The sequence below is a fragment of the Aspergillus affinis genome, assembly GCF_023601865.1.
Source record: "Aspergillus affinis strain CMG 70 chromosome Unknown NODE_31_length_300061_cov_88_125253, whole genome shotgun sequence".
Classification (NCBI taxonomy): domain Eukaryota; kingdom Fungi; phylum Ascomycota; class Eurotiomycetes; order Eurotiales; family Aspergillaceae; genus Aspergillus; species Aspergillus affinis.
The window spans coordinates 159,028-179,219 of NW_026515812.1; the positions used below are offsets into that span (position 1 = coordinate 159,028).

General features: G+C 51.1%; 8 protein-coding genes across 8 annotated transcripts; 3 read left to right on the forward strand and 5 right to left on the reverse strand.

The window, feature by feature from the left end:
* Nucleotides 1-383: 383 nt before the first annotated feature.
* KD926_006190 (heat shock factor family protein) lies at nt 384-2,861 on the forward strand (the record flags this gene model as incomplete). The annotated part of the gene is made up of 2 exons (XM_053099164.1): nt 384-880; nt 938-2,861. The coding sequence occupies 2 exons, from the start codon at nt 384-386 to the stop codon at nt 2,859-2,861; spliced, it is 2,421 nt and encodes an 806-aa protein (XP_052957047.1).
* A 732-nt stretch (nt 2,862-3,593) lies between these two features.
* cwc27 (putative peptidyl-prolyl cis-trans isomerase) lies at nt 3,594-5,318 on the reverse strand (the record flags this gene model as incomplete). Its single annotated transcript, XM_053099165.1, has 1 exon — nt 3,594-5,318. The coding sequence occupies one exon, from the start codon at nt 5,316-5,318 to the stop codon at nt 3,594-3,596; it is 1,725 nt and encodes a 574-aa protein (XP_052957048.1).
* A 2,119-nt stretch (nt 5,319-7,437) lies between these two features.
* KD926_006192 (DUF3431 domain-containing protein) lies at nt 7,438-8,525 on the reverse strand (the record flags this gene model as incomplete). Its single annotated transcript, XM_053099166.1, has 3 exons — nt 7,438-7,483; nt 7,533-8,102; nt 8,179-8,525. 3 exons carry the CDS (start codon nt 8,523-8,525, stop codon nt 7,438-7,440), a joined length of 963 nt encoding a protein of 320 aa, XP_052957049.1.
* Nucleotides 8,526-10,197: 1,672 nt separating this feature from the next.
* On the reverse strand, nt 10,198-10,542 carry KD926_006193 (uncharacterized protein; the record flags this gene model as incomplete). Its single annotated transcript, XM_053099167.1, has 1 exon — nt 10,198-10,542. The coding sequence occupies one exon, from the start codon at nt 10,540-10,542 to the stop codon at nt 10,198-10,200; it is 345 nt and encodes a 114-aa protein (XP_052957050.1).
* A 49-nt stretch (nt 10,543-10,591) lies between these two features.
* On the forward strand, nt 10,592-13,041 carry KD926_006194 (PTR2-domain-containing protein; the record flags this gene model as incomplete). The annotated part of the gene is made up of 4 exons (XM_053099168.1): nt 10,592-11,280; nt 11,868-11,987; nt 12,047-12,248; nt 12,337-13,041. 4 exons carry the CDS (start codon nt 10,592-10,594, stop codon nt 13,039-13,041), a joined length of 1,716 nt encoding a protein of 571 aa, XP_052957051.1.
* A 346-nt stretch (nt 13,042-13,387) lies between these two features.
* Nucleotides 13,388-14,842, reverse strand: KD926_006195 (phosphoglycerate mutase-like protein; the record flags this gene model as incomplete). The annotated part of the gene is made up of 1 exon (XM_053099170.1): nt 13,388-14,842. The coding sequence occupies one exon, from the start codon at nt 14,840-14,842 to the stop codon at nt 13,388-13,390; it is 1,455 nt and encodes a 484-aa protein (XP_052957052.1).
* Nucleotides 14,843-17,461: 2,619 nt separating this feature from the next.
* Nucleotides 17,462-18,888, reverse strand: KD926_006196 (replication factor C subunit 3; the record flags this gene model as incomplete). The annotated part of the gene is made up of 5 exons (XM_053099171.1): nt 17,462-17,868; nt 17,919-18,305; nt 18,366-18,540; nt 18,600-18,687; nt 18,752-18,888. The coding sequence occupies 5 exons, from the start codon at nt 18,886-18,888 to the stop codon at nt 17,462-17,464; spliced, it is 1,194 nt and encodes a 397-aa protein (XP_052957053.1).
* Nucleotides 18,889-19,198: 310 nt separating this feature from the next.
* KD926_006197 (actin-related protein 2/3 complex subunit 3) lies at nt 19,199-20,139 on the forward strand (the record flags this gene model as incomplete). The annotated part of the gene is made up of 6 exons (XM_053099172.1): nt 19,199-19,204; nt 19,261-19,306; nt 19,428-19,702; nt 19,767-19,879; nt 19,959-20,037; nt 20,092-20,139. 6 exons carry the CDS (start codon nt 19,199-19,201, stop codon nt 20,137-20,139), a joined length of 567 nt encoding a protein of 188 aa, XP_052957054.1.
* Between the last annotated feature and the right edge of the window lie 53 nt (nt 20,140-20,192).

The following is a 20,192-nucleotide window of genomic DNA, read 5'->3' on the forward strand; positions in this document are numbered from 1 at the left end:
CGCGTTTTTCGCTCGTTATCATTCGCCCATAGCGCCCGAGCGCCGCCTGGTCGCGTCCCTCTCGTCTCAGCGAAAGGTTGGAAAATCCAGCACCGACGGCGCAACCCTTCGGCCACCAACCCGCGATCATTAAATCCCTTGGTTCGTGTCTGAATCAGAGGTCCTGGCCTCGAGAATTGTCTTGCCGCCCTCTCGTTCCCACTTTCTGATTGCCTGTGCCACCGTCGCCCGGTTCCCCGCCATACGCCCGCTCTCGGCCTGGCGTTTGTGATCGCTGCCGACAAGAGGCTCCGCGTCGGTCGGACTAGGGCTCGCTCGAACGCTGAGACTTCTCTCCCCCCAGCTATCCTTGCTCGACCCGTCCGGAATCCATTTCGCCGACCATGAGTCCTCAAGGCATAAATCGCAAAAGACCGGCCCCCGGCACCTCGCCCGCTGTGCACCCGCAATTGGGCCCCATCAATTACCCTTCCAACTCCGGCTCGCAGCTGTCCAACGATCAGTTTCTGCAATGGGGTCAGAATCCTGCCTCGAATGTCGTGAACCCCTCCTATCCTGATGCGAACCCCTACAACGCCGCCGCCTATTCCTCAAACCAAGACGCCCCCGCCTCGACGGCGACTGCATCTAATCAACTCGCTCGAAGACAACCTCAGCCGCAGCCGCAGCCGCAGCCTCCGAATCAGAACCAACAGCTAGTTAGCCGCAATCGCGGCTATGAACAGTCTCCGATTTCGGTGACGGAGTCGGGTAGCAACCCGGGAGAGTCTGGCGGATGGGGAGAGAGTATTGACGAGCTTTATCAGCGGGCGTTGGTCGCGAAGAGAGATGCGCAGGCGAAACGAAAGCAGATTCCTCCATTTGTGCAGAAATTGAGCAGGTATGTTGAACACGGCAGATGCATAATGGCAGACGACCGTAGCTGACGAAAAAACAGTTTCCTCGACGAATCCAAAAATACCGACTTGATTCGATGGTCTGACGACGGGAATTCCTTCATCGTGATGGACGAAGACGAGTTTGCCAAGACTTTGATCCCTGAACTTTTCAAGCATAACAACTACGCCTCCTTCGTTCGCCAACTGAATATGTACGGCTTCCATAAAAAGGTCGGGCTTTCGGATAACTCGATGCGCGCCAGCGAGCGCAAGAACAAAAGTCCCAGCGAATACGCGAATCCGTACTTCAAGCGCGGACATCCCGACCTGCTGTGGCTGATTCAAAAGCCTAAAAATGCCACGGGACAGGGGCCGAAGTCAGGAAAGCAAACGGTACGGGTCAAGACCGAAGAGCCCGATGACAATGAGATTGAGGACTACGACGACGGCCCCGGGCTACCGCGAGACGACCGCGCGCGAAACCGCCAGCTATCCTTGATCACCGGGGGGGAACCGATCCCGAAGGACCAATTCGCCGGGGTGTATCGAGAGTTGCAGGCCATTCGCCAGCAACAACAGGTGATCTCCACCACGATAAGTAAATTACGGAGGGAGCACGAGCAACTCTACGCCCAGGCGGCCAACTTCCAAGAACAGCATACGCGCCACGAAAACTCCATCAATGCCATTCTCACCTTCTTGGCGACAGTCTACAACCGCAGTCTTCAAGGAGGGGAGGGACCGCAGAACATCGCCAACTCCTTTGCCGGAGCCATCTCCTCACAAGACCCAGGTAATGTGGTCGACGTGGGCGACAACTACTCTCTAAGCACGCTGGGCACGCCCAACGTGGGAAGCCCCGGCGGGCAACGATCAATGAAGAAACAACCTTTACTCCTGAAAGCTCCCCCAGCGACGGAATCCCAAAGTCGCGCGTCCACCCTTTCGCCGTCCGTAGCTAGCTACGACCGCCCGCAGCCGCGGGGTCATATGCGGCAACCGAGCGCGCAGCGTGGCCACGTCGAGGAGGTTTTCGATAATAGTCCTCGCCAAGAGGAAGTGCAACCGCTCCAGCCCCCGGCGGCAGCGCAGAACCAGCAGTATCCTCAGCGGGACATCATGTCCGTTATCCAAAATACCAACGCGCGCAACGGAGTCCCGACGAATTTCACCGACTTTCCCAACGTCCTGTCCTCGCTTGAAAACTCCGGCGGCAATGTCCCCCTTACTCCCAACCAGCGAGCCGACATGCTCCGGCTCATGGCCAACGAATCCAACACCGGCAACGCCAACGTGCCGATGCCCCATAATAACGCTTTAATGACACCCACCCCGCCTCCCATGCCCCATAACTACTCGAATCGCCTTGCCAGCACTCGCGCGGAGATTGACAATCTAGTCAAGATGCAGGCGGAGCAGGATCGGTCCGTTCAGAATCTCACAAACCTGCTCCAACCGCTCAGTCCGACGGGGGCTATCCCCGGGATGGCCGACGGCAGCGCCGCCCCTCCGCCATTGGACCTGGACACGATATTCAACAACGACTACTTCACCGACGTCGCAGAACTCGAACATAACAAGAACAACCTCGACTTCGGCAACACGTCTACCTCCATGCCCGCGCCCGCAGACCCGCCCACCACAACGGCCGCCGACGATAATGTCATCAAAGACGGCAGCGACTTGTTTGACTTCGATCATATCCCCGAAGACGGGGATCTCTTCGAGGGCCATAACCAACCGCCGCCGCCGCCGCAGCAAAACCCCGCCTTCTATACCGGGTTCGACGGCAGTGGCTACGGCGGTAATCCCGGCGCTGTTGCTCCCGACTCGTATCTCGGCGTCGGCAACGACTCCGGTCGCATCGTCGAGACATTGACGGACAGCGAAGCAACCAGTCCTGCCAACACCATCGACGATGGGCAGTGGAATGGCGACGGAAAGGGGAATACTGGAAGCGCGAAGCGGCGACGGAAGGCCTGATATTTCAAAACCTCCTTTTTTTCTCTTCTTCTTCTTCTTCCTTCTATTCCATGATATCTTATCACTCACTATTCATCGACGAGGTTGGTTGGGGGTTTTTATTGTTTTTTGAAACTATACTACTACTTTATAGGTTTAGGCTTGAAGCGTTCCTCTCACCTGAGATCTGTTTAGTTGGGGAGTTTAAAGGAATAAAAATTCTTTTTGAGATGATGTTAACTTGATTTGTGGGTTGGGGATTCTTCGTCTTATTAGCCTGCCCTCTCTCCTCCCCTCTACCCTTCTGTTGTCTTCTCGTCCTGGTTCGTGTTCTGAGTCATGACTCGGGTTGGTGTAGAATGTGTTGTATGATGAAAGAAGAGAGCTTTATCATGTGCCTGTGAAGATTTTGGATGATTCATTGCCGTATGTATGCTGTTCTTTGGACCTGTCCGGTCTGTCCAGATTATATCATATTATCGAGTCAATCGTGGTTTTAACTTTCTCCTGTGCATCCTTTGGATAGATGGATTATCTTTGGAAGATTGATTCTGTATCCTACCTGTATAGGTACATGCATGCATGCTAACGGTTGAATATTCTTCCAAAACGCTGTAACGTTATACTGGCTTACATGTTCAAAACCACAGCCAGTAAGTAAGTACGCTCGTACGTATATACCCAGTTTCCATCCATCTTCCTCCATGCCGTCAATATTCTACCAAAGACAAACAAACAAACCATTCAATTCGATCATTTCCCCTTCCCCTGATCCCACTCCAAACTCCCCGCCTGCTCGCGCTTCCTCTCCCGTTCCCGATCCCGCTGAAGCCCCTTCTTCCGACCTCCTGTGGAAAACTCCTTCTCGCGCTCTCGCGGATCAATCACCATCAATGAGTCTGCGTCGGGTTGATGCTCGCGCTTCCAGTTCAGGTCCTTGCCGAGCATGTCTTTCCCGAAGCGTAGTTGGTGCGTTAACCATCCCTTGTCGTCGTCCGCGGTTGCACCGCCGGTGGGACCGGCGTCTTCACCGCCGGCTTCGGTGTCCCATGTTTGGCAGGATTGGCAGTTCGCGATGAAATGCAGGTCGCAGAGTTGGGCTTCTTCGTCGTCTTGATTTTGGGCGGTGGTGTCGGTGTTGGTGTTCGTGTTGGTGGAGGAGGATGTGTGTTTAGGGTGTGAGGACGAGGCTTCAGGGGCGGCGGTGGAGGAGTCTGCATTCTCGAGTTTGGCTTTGAATGCGTTGAAGATTTTCAACGTCTCGGCTTCTGCGGAACTGCTGAATCCTGTGAGGCCGTTGGCGTTGCTGCGAGTATTGTTGCCGCCGGCTCCGCGTTTGCGGCCCCGGATCGCCGTCTCGGGGATCATGGCCTCGAGGGCGGATTTCTTGCGTCCGCTGTCTGAGGGCCCTGTGTGCACGTTGCGGCGCATAGATGCTTTGAGGTCCTCTATGGCGGCATTGGTGCGGGACAGTTTGGACGGCTTCTCTTTCTCCGCGTCGGAGGGGGATTCGGATCTGGTTCGCGAGGGCGGAGATTCTGGGTCTGGTAGAGGGAGTTGAGAGGCTGGTTCGGGCGTCTTGACTCGCTCTTTGCGCTCTTTTTCGGGGGATGGGGATCGTGGTCGTTTGCGAGTCTGGGTTGTTGATTGCTGTTTTGTAGACGAAGCTGTCTTCGAGGAGTCATCGCTCGTCTTCGTCGCCGGGGGGTTCGTGTCCGTGACCAGAGCAGCGTTGTATTTGGGCTTTGCAGGTCGCACCGGCATATCCACATCCCCTTCGTCGTCACCAAAGCTCAGCAGCGTCTTCCCGCCCTTCGGAGCCTTCTTCTTCTTTTTCGGCGCGGGCTTCTCATCCGTCTTCGTCGCCGTCGCCGTCGCCGTGATCTGTCGCGTCTTGACCTTCCCCTCCAACGGACCCAGCTCCCCAACTTCGCAAGACGTCACTTTAACCGGATACACCGGCCGATCCGTGCCCTCGACCCTCTCGGCCTCCGCAATCTTCACCACATTATAGATGCTGTCGCCCTCGATGCGCCCGAACATCGTACACTGGCCGTTCAACTCACGCTCCGTATTCGCCAAAGTAATGAAGAACTGGCTCCCGTACGTCCCATCCTCGCTCTTCGCCATCCCAACCAGTCCGCGCCGATTGAACCGTAATCGACTGTGTAGCTCATCGCGTAACACGACTTTCTCATTCGGATCGCGCGCGTCTGGGTCGTATTCGAATTCGCGGTCTTCGTAGATCGATGTCCCGCCGGAGCCGGTGCCTGTTGGATCACCGCCCTGGATGATGAAGTCTGGTTCGATGCGGTGGAAGATTGTCCCCGCGTAGTAGTTGTCTTTGCAGTGTTGGAGGAAGTTTCTGCATGTTAGTGGGGTTTGGTTCGCGAAGAGGGCGATGTGGAGGGGGCCGAAAGTTGTGTGCAGAGTCGCGGAGGCGGTCGCTGGGGGTTCGGTGGTGTAATGCGATGACATCTTGAGGGGTTTGGGGGGTTATAGAGCAGGTTTGGAGGTTGGGATGGTTTCGTTTGGGGACCGACGCGTGAGGAAGGGTCGGACTGGATTTTCGTAGGTGTTGTCGCGGAGTAATGGGTGGAGATGTGTAGTGGAATTCGAATATAGCGGCCGCTGGTGAATTAAAGTATATTCATGATTCCAAGGAAGGAGGGGTTGCTTGGTTCAATTGTGGTTGGGAAGGATAGGCGGAGGTGGAAAGACGGAAGTTGAAGAGTGAAGCTGATCGGGGAAACTTTTTGCTGGGGTCACGTCATGTTGGCCCGAAGGTGCGGCGGAGCGTCTCTAGGTAACCGATTTCTCATACTATTTTTTACTTGGGTCGGTGAGACCAGGAATTGATTGAAAGACATATTTGATTGTTAAATACTGGATTCTAATGTCCATAAATAATGGTTGGCTCAGGTATTTGATACACTAATTGCCAGCAAACCGTCTATAGAATGCCAAACCCGTGATTGAAGGTGGATATTGTAGATGCTACCTACAGAAAGAGGCACCACTTCTGTTCTTCCATTTTCTTCTCAGCTTCCCGTCTTTCGGCTTCCACTTCTTCGATTCGGGTCTTCACCCTCTCGACTTATTCCTTTGATCTTCTAGTGTTAATCTGAGATCTATCTGCATGCTGAGTAGATTTTTCTGGGCTTGGAGCATCTCGAGTTGTTGCTCAAGAGGCTGTTTTATTTCAAATTGCTGGTTTTGGATGGCGTCGGGGCTAGATGCGTGCCCTGATGAAAATTCGACATCCTTTCTTTGCTCTCGTCACTGGCTCTACGGGTACCTACCTAGTGTTGCGCGGCCCTAGCCGCCGCGCTTTTTATTCCATATCTTAGCGGAAAGTCGGTTTCGCTTCCTCTCCCAAGATCTAGTTCGCAGCATGGGTCGTTTCCGCCGTCACAAGAATCAGCAAATCTAGTGAAAGAACACTCAAAATTTCTGTCCCATTATATGACGCTGACTTGTCACACGGGGTATGCGATCTTTACTTTTCTAGTACCTTCTTCAACGGAGATGTCGAATGCAATCTTGTCAGCGCCTGGCTCAATCCTATATTCGCATTAATCAATCCCTTAGTCCAGGCCGAAGATTGCCTTACTCTCGCTAAAGTATTGGCATACCGACAGCCTAAATTTGCTGGCCTTTGGCTCAGTACTATTATCACGGGAGTGGCAAGCCCTATATTGCGAGATATCCGAGCCGGGGCTGCAGCTACAGAGTTAAATGCAGCTGCTTGGACAGGAACGCGCCAATCGTTCATTATCAGGGAGTCAGGTGTTAATGATGGTCAAATGATCAGCAAGGAAGTCGAGTGTCATTTGCTATTTATCACGGCCTGCGATGGACATACAAGACCTCCTGTTCATCCATAGAAACCATTTGGGACAACGCGACTTCTTGATACAGAACCAGGGGTACAGCAACATGCCGCTTGTCGCTGTCATTGTTTGAGTTATGACACCTGGTATTGGAATCTAGCGAATGGAGACATGCTCAAAGATCCAGGCATACCTGCAATCGACCTTGATGAGAATGGTCCTTCAACCGAAAGCGAACATGAAACATACCCCAGACAGCATGACTCAAAATAGTTCTGCCAGGAAGTTTCAGAGCTTGCGACTCGTGGTATATTCGGCTGGCTTAGGTCCACAGGATACCCGGCAAATGAAAGGGCTTCGTATCAGCACTCCTGGATTGATCTTGAATGCTCGGATGATGAAGACCGCATCGATGATAGTGATTCAGATGGTCGTCAGCAAAATGGCCGTCCATTATTTGTCGGTCAATGGCTTAGCCGCGTCGACTGAGTTGTTTCGGCTGTCAGTCCACCGGCGGGTTGTGACTATCTGCCTGAAGTGAGACCTTCACTATTGGGGACTATGTATTTGGGAAATATCATTACCATCTTTCAACTTCGTTATGGTGTCCCCGTGAAAGTTTATCATATAAAAGGATCTCATAATTGATTCCAGAATACATACAAGCACAGCATTCTATCAAGAGCTTCCGATCTCGAGCAATGTTTACAAATTATTGAATTGATAGATTAGTTCCAACTGTTCCGAACAGCACGTCGATTAAATTAAATTCCATATACATCTTGAAAGCATTGATCCATATCTGGACAACTAAATAAACGTTAGCCAGATTCAATAGGATAGAATGAGCAAAACTTACTGAACGGGATCCTGCCCGAAGATGACATGCCACATATACTCCATCACCCTCCCACTGATATCATCCGGTAAATTCGTATCCATGAGCCACCGGTGATAGCGCACATAACTAGCAAGCGGACGCTTTAGCACCTGGTCCCTCGACACGGCGAACTGCGCACAGCACGGCGAAGCGACGATTCCCGGAACATCAGTGCTATTAAAAAGTGCCTTCCATGCATCGGCGAATGCGATCTCGGATAATCGCGACTCGTCTCTGGGTTCACGGAATGGGCGGATTTCATCCGGACAGCCGGGATTGTGGTTACAGCGTAAGTTGGTGTAGCCGTTCTGTTGGACGAAATCTGTTTGGAGGAGCTGGATGGTGTTCACGTTGCTGTGTTCTTCGAACTCGGTATGCCATGCTTCGGGCCAGCCGTCGCGGTGGCTGTGGAGGAATACGATGATCGATGGGAGGTTGTGGTAGTGGTCGATGATGTATCGGAGATATACATTGGCTTCTTTTCCTTTGTTTTTGGTTACTCGGAGGGGTGCTGTGGGATCGTCGACGGTGTAGACTGCACGTCGCCATCTAGATGTTGGCGGTGTTAGATCGACAGTCTCTGTTGTCACTGAAGATGAAAGAGATATAAAGATATAGTGCTCACTCGGGCAGCTCTTTTGCAATCCATTCCGTCTGTTCGTGTTTCATTTTCCCAACGACGATGATGCGATCCATTGCCATAATATCCGTGCTGGCCACCTCGTCAATGGTTATTTGTAATGAACCAATTTTTTCTCCGCGCGACGGCGAAAGATCAGATATCGAGGGACGTCTATGACCAGTGGAAGAGGTATGTAATCGTGTGGGAGTCCCCTTAGAAGGCACGAGACTTGGCCCACGACTGGATAGATAGTCCTGCCATCGAATCTGTATTGTCCTCAACTCGCTCATGATCCATAACATCGTCAGAAGAACGCAAATTGCGGCGCCCAGACGCTCGATTGACCGCATTTTGTACCGACACCAAATCGCACGAGACACAGATCAATTTTCAACATCGCATCAAGGTCCTGGGACCTTTCAATTTACGTTGTAAATTCTTCCATCACGCGTCAAGGGGCACCGGTTTGTTAGGTATATGGAATTTTCAGCCATTTTTGTCACGCTGACTGAATGATTGCCTCATGGATGAAACGGTCCCTTCTGGAACGGGGGTGGACATAGTGGATGGTTCCTGTCTCGCTCTTCTGGTTCCGACGAACGGTGGAGTCGTGATGTCACGCTGATAGGAACATCGAGTTGATACGGGCCGCATTCCCCATAGTGGAACCCGAGAGCAACCCGTTCCATGGTTCATCGAACCTCATACTGTCATCGATATCATATCCATGTGACCTTTGTCACTTTTGGCGGTTAATGCTGTTGTTTCTGTTTTGTAGCTACTCCCTTAACATCAAAGCTTGATGAGATACCTAAAACTTCAACGCTATATAGAGTGAGTACATTTATAAGATAATTTCCGTTTTCATCATTAATCCTTTAGTCATTATTTCAAGTAGCCGTTACTCATCTCACACGAACTCGTTTGTATTCCATGTTCTTGAGGCGCATGTCGTGATCGTCTAAGAGAGCTCGATCGCTTGTGCATTGGTCGATCATCCAAGTTACATCGGTGGAAGTTAATGATAAACGCCCGTTTCAGCTCAGTGTTCCATAAGATGTTCTCTGATTGGAGATCTTGGTGAAGGATACCTAGAGAGCGGATTTCCTTTACCGACCGTGAAATTGCACGCTGGAAGGTCTTTTGGTTCAAATTTCTCATGCTCTGGCCGCCCTAGCTCATAAGAAGCATATGACGAATTTGTCCGGCGCCGTGTAGGAAGTAGATTATAGGTATATCGAGCGCTCCGAGGAAAACTGGAACTGCCGAGCCTTGGGTACGATGATAAATTCCCGCTTCGCGCGACACCCCTTTCCCGACAATTGTATACCCGTACGCGGTATAAGTGATCTTAAATGGCGCGCCGTAAGAGCTACAAGGGCCTATTGGAGTGCAATTGAGATCTAGATCTTGATCAAGTTGTACCTTAAGCTTCTTGATGAGGTCTTTTGCACTGATTGGGTGGCGGTCGTCAGATCTGCCGGCTATGTGCAGTTCCGCGTTTGGGTAATCATGGTCAAGAATGCCGCCTTGCTGTAGTCCTAGAAGGCACCGTTGGTTGTAAAATTGAGCAATATGTGGACGGGATTGCCCGTTGTGGAGCGAGAAGGGGACGCTGCTCTTAGCGGTCGCCCGAGGAGATCATGGCAATGTCGGATGAACTCTTCCAAAGTCGTCAGTCGGGAAAAGTGTTTTGTCCGTTGCGCCCCTCGCCGCCTGAATCCTAAGGCAGATTTAACAAGACACCACGCAGTACACACTGAATGCAAGTTTTCTACTATCTAGTCCTTGGAGAAGTACACCGTCAACTATCCGTTGACAAAAGATAACCCCTTGATTGTACCCGGATTCTGCCCCAGTTAGGAAGCCACGATTGTCGGATCCCGAAAAGGTTGCAGTATACACGTTTCTCACATCCTTTTTCTCCTCAGGTACAGCAACCGTTTTCATTCATCGGTTGATGACCCGGAACATATTCTTATAATCCCTGTCATCCTCGGTATTGTACTGGCTTAGTCGTAACTAGGTTCGAGCCAGTCTCTCCGCGAGGGGGGCATCCGGGCATCGGGCCAAGTCCTCATCGACGATCTTCACGTTCTGTTCGCCCAGTTTTGTCTTAACTCTGGCGTAGAATTGCTCCACCTCGAAATCGGCCGCTTGTTTCCTGAGACTAGCAAAGGCCGGTGGAATGGCGATCTGTTGTCGTGATTTCTCCTTCAAGTCGGATTCGCTTGGGATGATTTCGTCTGGTACATTAGCCAGTCGGAAGTACTTTGTAGCTGCCGCTAATGATCTATCCTGGAAGTGAGGTGATAAGCGGGGGGTTCTTCTCGAGCGTAGAGAGGCGTTTACCACGGTGGATTCCATCGAGGCAGCCGAAAGACGTCTCAACCATCTGGTCGGTGCTGTACAGTCCATGCAATTGCCTGGAACGAAGCAAACTCAGGTTGATAGCACCGTTGCGTCGAATCCCGTGGGATTTGGAGTACCTCGGTGTCTGGGGTGGATAGCTCCGGAAAGCTCTGAGCTAGACGTGATCGAGCTGGTCTACGAATACCCACAGGCCACAACGCAACGTCCCGTCTCCCTTCACACGCTCCTCCAGCGCCTACAATCAAGCGATCGTCCCTCCCTCAGCGCTCGATTCAAGCTAGCGCTCCGCTTGGCTCACTATTACGCCAGCTTCATCTCCGTCGGGTATTTCCACAGAGGTTTGCACAGTCATAACGTCTTCTTCTTTAACGATACGCTCGACCCGTATATCGTTGGATGCGCGGAGTCCCGGCCGGTGATCATTTCCCAACATTCGTCTCTCCTCTCAGATGTGATCGAGGATCGAGAGCTGTACGTGCCTTGGGAGACGGTTATGGCGATGGAGGAGACTGATCCTTCGAAGCGGACACGCTGGAGTGCGGCCGCAGACATCTACGGCCTGGGAGTAATACTCGTAGAGATTGGGAGGTGGAGCTGCGCAAAAAAGACCTGGGACGCGGCGAGCTTGTATGACTTTCATCAAACTATTCTGAGATTCTCCCTCGCTTGGTCGATGAACTCGGGTACCAGGTGGGAGACATATATCGAGAAGTGGTACGGGCCTGTCTCACGGTAAATGAGTTTGGGGCTGCAAGCGAACTTGGAGTGTGGCAGGGTTATGCAGACAAAGTTCTCAAACCATTAGAGCTTTGCCGAGCTTGAATCTTATTTTAGACAACTCAATTGGCAGAGCTGACTTTTTTATCTGAAATGCCCTTTTATCATGTTCTCCGATGCTTTTGGCAGCACGGGCAAATATACATGATGTCACGTCGAGGTTGGCTTTGATGACGGATGACGCACTTTATTTCTAGCTTCAGATTCCGAAGTTAATTTTTCCCAGAACACTTACATTCAAATCCAGAATGCGAGTTCCAAATAAATAGGCCAAGGATTCCTATCAGCCCTTATCATCGCTGTTATCAATGGAATTAATCGTGGCCGTCTCGGTCCGTCGTCGGGTAACTAGTAACTACTAGGTAGGTAGTGGATCCAACAACTTTCCCTCTTACATCTCCTTCGGTGATTCATACGAATCGGACGGATTAAATTGGCTTCAATACTCAGTCAAAATGGCTCACGACGATATTGTCGTTCTCGGGTACCTCCCCTTCAGCAATGAACCACACTTACTGTATCTGACTCATATGCACTTCCAGCGCAGGTATCATCGGCTTAAGCGTCGCTGTGGAATTATCCAAACGTGGCTACGGCCCACATGTCACGGTGGTAGCGGAGCATCTTCCAGGCGATAAAACTATTCATTACACGTCGCCTTGGTACATCGCGCAATTGAGTCTATCATGTAGTCTGGGCATGTAACTGACGTTCATGCTAGGGCTGGCGGAAACTTCTCTGGTATCTCCGGCAGCGATAAAAATGCCCTGCATTGGGATCGACTAGGTTATTTGACCATGATGGACTTGGGGGATAGAGGTGCCGAAGAGGCGAAATATCTCTCGAAGACGGCGTCGACAGAGTATTGGGATGAGATGCCCTCGAAGGATAAGATTCAGAGTATTGTGGAGTATCTGCGTGATGTAAGTGATGACCGATCGATCATATCTTTCTTCTCTGGCGCGTCTTCTTGGTGATAAAAGAAAAGAAAAATTGCTAAGCATGCTCCAGCCCGTTCAAATTCCCAAGAGCGAGCTCCCAGACGGAGTGTCCTTCGGCATCCGATTCACCACAATCACAATCAACGCACCAGCCCACTGCCAGCACCTCCAGAACCTCTTGTCCAAGCCGCAATCCGGAGGCGTGCGCTTCGAGCGCCGCAAAATCGCCTCCCTAGCCGACGCATTCCTCTCGCCGGCGACAAAAATCGTCTTCAACTGTATCGGCAACGCGGCTGCCTCGTTTCCCGGCGTGATGGACTCCAAATGTTATCCGACCCGCGGACAGATCGTCCTGGTCAAGGCGCCTTCTGTCAGGCAGAATATCATGCGTCATGGAAAGGATTACGAGACGTATGTCATTCCAAGGCCGCTCTCTGATAGCACGGTCGTTCTGGGTGGATACCTGCAGAAAGGCAACTCGGATAGTCAGGTCAGGTCGCATGAGACGGAGTCGATTCTGAAGAGGACTGGGGAGTTACTGCCGGTGCTGAAGAATGGGGAGACGCAGATCCTGGGAGAGGCGGTGGGATTTCGGCCGTCAAGGGAAGGTGGAGCGAGAGTGGAATTGGAGCAGATGAAGGATGGAGGAAAGATCGTGGTGCATAATTATGGCGCTGGAGGGACAGGGTTTCAGGCTGGGTTGGGGATGGCGAAGGATGCGGTGGATTTGGCCGATGGGAAGTTGAGAGAGATCAAGGGGAAGAGCCGACTGTGAATATGGGAATGTGGGTATGTTTATTGCCTGTGGTTTTGTTCATAGCTTATTGATGGTTATGCTTATGTTTCAAACATTGTGTTTTCTGCAGTTGTATAAGGAAAGCGATCTAGGATGATGATTACCTAGGAGGAACGGAATATTCTTACTAGTTATGTAGGCAATTGATCTGGATTACAGGGTCAGGTTCCAAATACATGAATTGTCTCAATTAGTCACTTATAAACATGACCCTATTTTATCTCGTAAAATAAACGTTCATACTAACGTATCTTCATCTTCAAATTATTATCTTCCACCATCCCATCATTCCATCATCATTACTAACTCAATAGAATACCATTCCTTAAACACCTGCCTTCTTATGCTCCGTCACAGCCTCGGCCGGTGCCTCGACAGCTCCCTGCTTCTGCTTCTTTGCAATTCGGAACCCTCCCACCGCCAGAATTAGGGCCTCCAGACCCAGAATAACAGCCAAGGTCACCATCGCTCCAATGACACCAGCAACAGGCCGAGAAACGCCACCGTCACCCTTCGACGAGGCGCTCGCAGAGCTTGAGCCGGAGTCCGAGCCCGATCCGGAGCCAGACGAGGAGCACTTGCTATCCGCGTTGCCACATACCTCACACCACTCGGCGTCGGAGGTGATGGCGATCTTCTTTGTCTTCTCGACGAACTTGTCCCATGGGATCGTGGCGTTGGATTCCCCGTAGAGAGAGTACTCGGATGGTGTGCTGCCATCCTCGATCGTGCCGTTGTGGAAGACGAAGCGCACGCTGATCTCAGAGGTCGCGGGGAATTCGTCACCCGGGGCGTCGGTTACGAGTTCCCAGGCCATCGAGGACGCGTAATCCGGCACTCCAGTGAAGTTGACGTTCACGTCGGGGAGTTGCGCCAGGCCGAAGTAGGAGAGGAAGGTACCGTAGGCGCCGAATTGGATGTTGAGTTTCTTTTTTTTGGCCTTCGTGGCGATGGTCGCGTTTAGGGCTGAGAGCATCTCGCCGGCGAGTTGAGAGCCTGCGACGGCCCGCGCCGTGTCAGTGGAGTTGTAGGCGAGGTTGTATTGCTCGACGTTGGCGAGTTGGAAGAGGCGGCGGAGTTGGCTGTCTGAGGGCGTGTTGGTGTCGTTGTGGATGGAGGCGACGTTGAGGTAGTCGAAGATAGTATAGGCGTTCTTGAAGCTCATTTCGGAGTCCGAGAAGGCGCCAGAGAGCATGGAGGAGAGGGACTTGTAGAAGGAAGCGCTAGATTTAAGGATACCGTTGTACAGCTCCGAGCTGTAGTAGTTGTTGCTGCTGACCTTGGCATTATCGCAGCCGGTGGCGTCTTGCAGCCAGGTGTTGTCTTCGCTGTCAGTGCCCTGGGAAATGAGAGACAGGGGAATAATCTGGTAGCCATTCAAGGGCGACTCGATGGTGGTGCCGTTGCTGAGGGTTTGGTTGGCAGATGAGCCTGCGGGAGGGTAGACGCCCTGCATGAATCCGAGGGCAGAGCTCTGGAGCACGTTGTCGGAAGGAGTAGAAGCGTCGAGCTGGCTGAGCGTGACGACGCCGTCGCTGATGCCCTCAATGTGAGTTGACGAGTCAGAATCGATGTATCGGTCATGGTAATAGCTTCCAGTCTGATAGACCTGGCTGTATCCCAAGTCGGTAAGTTTGGTGCTTCCCAGAACCTTAGGAGTGCGGTCACCGTGGCGAGCAAAGATATAGGCTCCGAGGACTCGTTCAGCCGAAGCGAAGGGAACAAAGGGCGTGGCCAAGAGGGCCAGCACTAGGCCCGATTGTTGCGAGGAAGACCGCATCGTGAAGGATGGGAGGCAGCAAGGACACCAGCAGTACCAGCAGATCAATGGTTGGCTCTTCTCAAAGAAGATGGAGGGACGGGAGGAAAGAGATTATATGCGACAGCGGAACAGCCGCGGAGAAAGGAATGGTCTGGTGTTATCATCATGACTCTTGACTCACGGCGGGGTCCGCAGATAGAGGAATGCGACTAGCGGCCCTGTCGGACTGAGGGGACATTTCCGCGGTCGGACCCAGGGCCTGCAGAAGCTTGAGATATCCCGACTGGCAACATCGACCAGGGTCATGCGGGGAACCACCCAGTGACAGGGAAGGATTTGTCCGAGGAGAAAAGGATGGGCAGGAGAATTCAATTCATTAGCTAATTGCATCCTATCAGCTGTGAATACGATGCCCTGCATGCTGCCATTGGATTAGTGCCGGTGGAAGGCAGTCTAGCCTCCCGACCTTGGCACCGAATTAATTCATCTAAGGCTCTTGGCAGCATCGGTGAGGTCCGTTAGCTCGGTTAATGGACGATCGGGGTAGAGACCAGCCCTGTAGAATCGGCATCAGTGACGGTGGGAGTCTGGTTAGTGGTTACATCGGTATACCTCCAGGACAGGAACAGTAGATAAGATGAGATGAGATCGCATCGGATAAGATCAGATAATGCGGGTCGAAAACACTCCCCAGCAAGCCAAGGTTCCGGTCTGGCTGATTTGCTTTTTTCTCATTTCGTGATGCTCCCCAATTCCCATCGGTGGAAAAATATACACAGGCGTTGATCAATAGTCAGGTCGAAAATGTCAGCCCACCCCACCTGCGCCGAACCCCGGCACTGGAGGTTGAGGACCATGGGTTGAAGCCCCCCACTCTTGATATAAACTGCAAAGGTGTTACTTGCCCAAAGGATGATCGTCGCATACAGTGTAGTATCTGATCGTGCCATGGTGGCGAGCACAAATAATATATTCCGAACTAGCCCATTAAAATTAAAGGCACTGCGCCTGAGTCAAGATAATATACCAACAACATTACATTGCCCTAATCATGCAGTGACTTTTTGCTTCTCGTAAGGTGAAAAACTATTCTCGATACGGCAAAGCAGAATGACCACTAACTAGTCTACTACGACCTACCCGGAATTGGCCGAGATGATCACAATCGAGAAGGTTGGAGAGGCGTTTTACCATAGATTTCGTGGCAGGTCAATTCTGATTAAGTATTATCTGCGGTCAAAAGTAGATAACCGCACGAGGATTCGTCCGATCTTATGGGTCTCATCATTGAACTGTGAATAACAGCCGGTGCCACAAAATCTTGGCTTAACATAGGGAAAAGCCAAGTATGGTGGAGTATAGCGTCTCAGAGGTCAGGTCGAACGAGGGTTGAAGCGACTGGTCGGCAACCAGTGCCTGGATCATCGATAACTGTTGGCTTTACAATTAACATTCTGTAAACTCCTATCCGACTGGAAGCCAGATGAAATGTTCTCCGCGGAAGGATATAGTTGAAATTCAAGGCACGGGTTGCTTTTAGATAATGTCTATTTACCCACTTAAATCAAAGAATTCATCGCCGACCCAGTCTTGTTTGGTGAAGGAGTAAGTGAAGTGCTCCGTAGCAAAATCAATATATTAAAAAATATAGACTCAAAATAAAAAATGAATTCCGGTGCGGGGAATCGAACCCCGATCTCCCGTGTGAAAGACGGGTATGATAGCCGTTACACTACACCGGAAGTGGATAAGATATGTATAGCATAAGTAAACACTATAAAGCATCGATAAGAGGCGTTGCTCCATAGCTTGGTCCTTGATGGTATTTTCCCAAAAGCGTAGCTCATTTCCATAAGGATTCTATGATGCGTCTAATGAATGGTCACATTTGCTTGAATGCCTATTATCTTAAATTTACGATAATATATGAGGGAGAAACAGTAATACGACCAGATAGGCTGCAGGAATAAATCATACGGCCATCCGGGTTGAAACCATATGCAAAGGGGAAGGGAAACAAAGATAGGTACTACCATCTATCCAAAATGGTTTAACTAGATTGAACAATACCATCCGGGGAAATGGGACATATATCCATGGCATGAAAAAAGGGATTTACTACTTAAAGGCACGAGATCACCATATCTAGTAGGCTGATAGTAGACCTTCCGGATTTTCTTCTAGGCATCTGAGAAGTGGGGAATTTAGCAGGTCAATTGCTGGTCCTTGATATTGTCAAAGATGCCAGAACTCACTAAGTCACATCCGGTGTAGTGTAACGGCTATCATACCCGTCTTTCACACGGGAGATCGGGGTTCGATTCCCCGCACCGGAATTCCTTTCTTATTTTGAGTCTTTATTTTTTTCTCTCCTGATTTAGTTGCTCAACACGAAAAGCACTTTTTGGCAGGATGAAAAGGCATTGATAACTCCTATCTATAGATATGATATGGATGATCCCTGGGAGGATGGGAAGTCCGTACGTCGCGAGTCAACTTAGTCATACCACGTCTGCCCATCTGGTCGATCTACGGATCATCGGTGTTTTGGCGTGCAAGACATCATATCATGGCAAGTCCATTTCCTGAAAGGGTATTCGAATCTATTATTTTGCTATTTCCGACATAAGATACCGTTCAGACAGAGACACTCTTATCCCCCATCAACTCGCACCCGTTTCGTACAACCCCGACTAAGCCACCTGTTTGCATGCTTTCTGAACCGCCGCTGGCAAGCCGCCATTCAATTTCGGCAAGACCCTCTAACCAGGTGATTCTCGTCTGCGCGGGAACCTCCAGTCGCTGCAGCTGATCACCTAGAGCCGCGAGGATGTCGGCCAAGGCAAGTCCCTTGTTAGACTTGAGCGTATTTACCGTGTTGAGACATGAAGTGACGTCGCTGGTTGCAAGGAGAGTCGTCAGGATTTTCTGGATGTCAGATGGATGCGGGGCGGCAATGCAGTCGTAAATCGTCTCGTTCGTAATCAGCTCCGGTTCGGGGAGCGGTTGATCTTTAGGTGCGTTCTTCATCGGGAGGGGTTTGCCTGTGTGACATTAGTATCGTATTTGAGAGAAGAGAAGCTTAGGAGCTTACTGCTTGCGTGGCAGGCCTGCAGCACGTTCAATGCGCGACGCATGTCACCCTTACTCAACGTGACCAGACTATCAACAGCTTCTGACTGAATGTTTACTTGTTCCTTCTCGACCACCAGATCGACTATGGACCTGATATCTTGCTCCTTCAACGGACTGAAACGAAAGCGAGTGCATCGGGATAGAAGCGCCGGCGAGAGTTTGTGCGTATAGTTTGCAATAATACAGAACCGTGTGTTGGCGGTGTACTTCTCCATAATCCGACGGAGTGCCATCTGCGCGGTCGAGGTCATCGCGTCGGCTTCGTCAAGGACAATCAGTTTATACGAGGCGAGGGATGATTCGTTGGAAGTCGACTTAGGTGCCATGGAGAAGATCTGCTTCGTGCCTATGTAGTGTCTGGTTAGCCTGCGGTCCAGTAAACAAATGTTGACTTGAATGAACGAACTAGCGAAAGTTTTGATTTGCTCTCTGACCACGTCAATGCCTCGATCATCACTAGCATTGAGTTCGAGCACCATTTGGCGCATGTTCTTCTCCCCGTATATCCGTCTTGCGAGCGCGAGAATTGTAGATGTTTTACCGGTACCGGGAGGTCCGTAGAGGAGAAGATGAGGGAGTCGCTGATCGGGGTTAGCAATTATGGTTATTCAAAGAACTCGTCTAGGATGTATTTTCGTACGTTGGCATCGACAAATTTGTCGATCGTAGCTAGGATGTCCTGGTGTCCGGAGACATCGTCGAGTGATACGGGACGATACTTTTCTACCCTAGACCAAGTCAGTTAATTTTAAACACAAGCACAAATATTGGGATATGATTCCATATGCTTACCATGGGAGGTTATCTAGAGCTTCCACCGGCAAATCCGCCGCAGTTCTCTTCGCTTTGCCAGCGGTGTTATCGGAGCTGAACTGGAGAGCACCTTTGGAAGGAGCATCCACGTCCATTTCGTCCTCGAAATCTGACATTATTTTCGGGTTCTTCGCGAAAGGCAAAATCACACGACGGTTTCAATACCCAAAATCAGTAATAACTAGGAATAAATGGTAGGTTTCAGTTCGACAGAGGACTGGGGAAAGCAGACGCGTCGCAGGCCGCCCGCGCGTAAAGAGGTTCGGCGCCGGAAAATCCTGGGTCGGTCAGCCCTACCGGTGATGACATGCAACTCCCGCCGTCTAGCAGCACTGCCTTCCGCGACCACCTGCCTTGCGCTTCCCCCCAACAATCCCCTTTAGACCGGCTCTAGAAGGATTATTTGACCCATTGGAATTACACAACATGCCTGTATGTGCCATGGCACAGCTCTACTGATGATATATCGGTGTCTGACTAGAATCTAGGCATACCACTCCATCTTCCTCGAGGACCGGGATGTCCCCGTAATCGGTACGACCAGAGCTCCCTCTTCCCCTCGGCCTGCGCATCCCCTGAAAGAAGTCATACCTCATTGAAACTTATTCGCGAAATGCATCTATTTACTTACTGGTCCTATGCTACGTCGCAACAGGCAACTTTCCTGTCCTCCCCCTCCGCACTCGCACTCGCGGCCCCGCATACACCCTCCCCCCGCTACCGCCCAATACCTCCGATGCCGATGTTCCCCCAGACCACGAGTCCTACGACTGCGTCGATGAGATCCTGTCTCTATTCCGCGCCAATGTTCTCTTCCGGAACTTCGAGATCAACGGCCCTGCCGACCGGATGCTCATCTACGGAACCTTGTTTATCAGTGAATGTTTGGGAAAGGTCCGGCCATCGATGTCGAGTCTGGAAGCTAGCAAGGTACATTATAAACATGAGAACAGGCTTCTAGGGAACATACAGGCTGATTTGGTTTGCTTTCTAGGCCCTGAACAACGTCGCCCTGGATCAGTTCGCCATTCCCGGTGATGCGTCGTTCCCCCTGAACCAGGCCTTCGAGCCGCCCCGGGATCGTCAGGATGCCGAGGGTCTCAGAGCGTATGTCCCGTCCCAACCTACACCTATCAAGTTATGTGATCATTTTCGATGGCTGCATACTAATAATCCTCGTCTCCAGGTACCTCTCTCAAGTCCGACAGGAAATCGCCATTCGCCTACACGCTAGATTATACCCCGGCGGAGTTGGTCCTTCGAAGGTAAACACCGTCCCCGTATGTGGGTTACCTTGATTCGTGCTAATAAATAAACAGTGGTGGCTTAGCTTCGCGAAGAGAAAGTTCATGGGCAAGAGCTTCTAGGTTGAGATATTTCCTTTTGTTTGGTCGCCATTCAGATTCAGCGTACAGTTCAA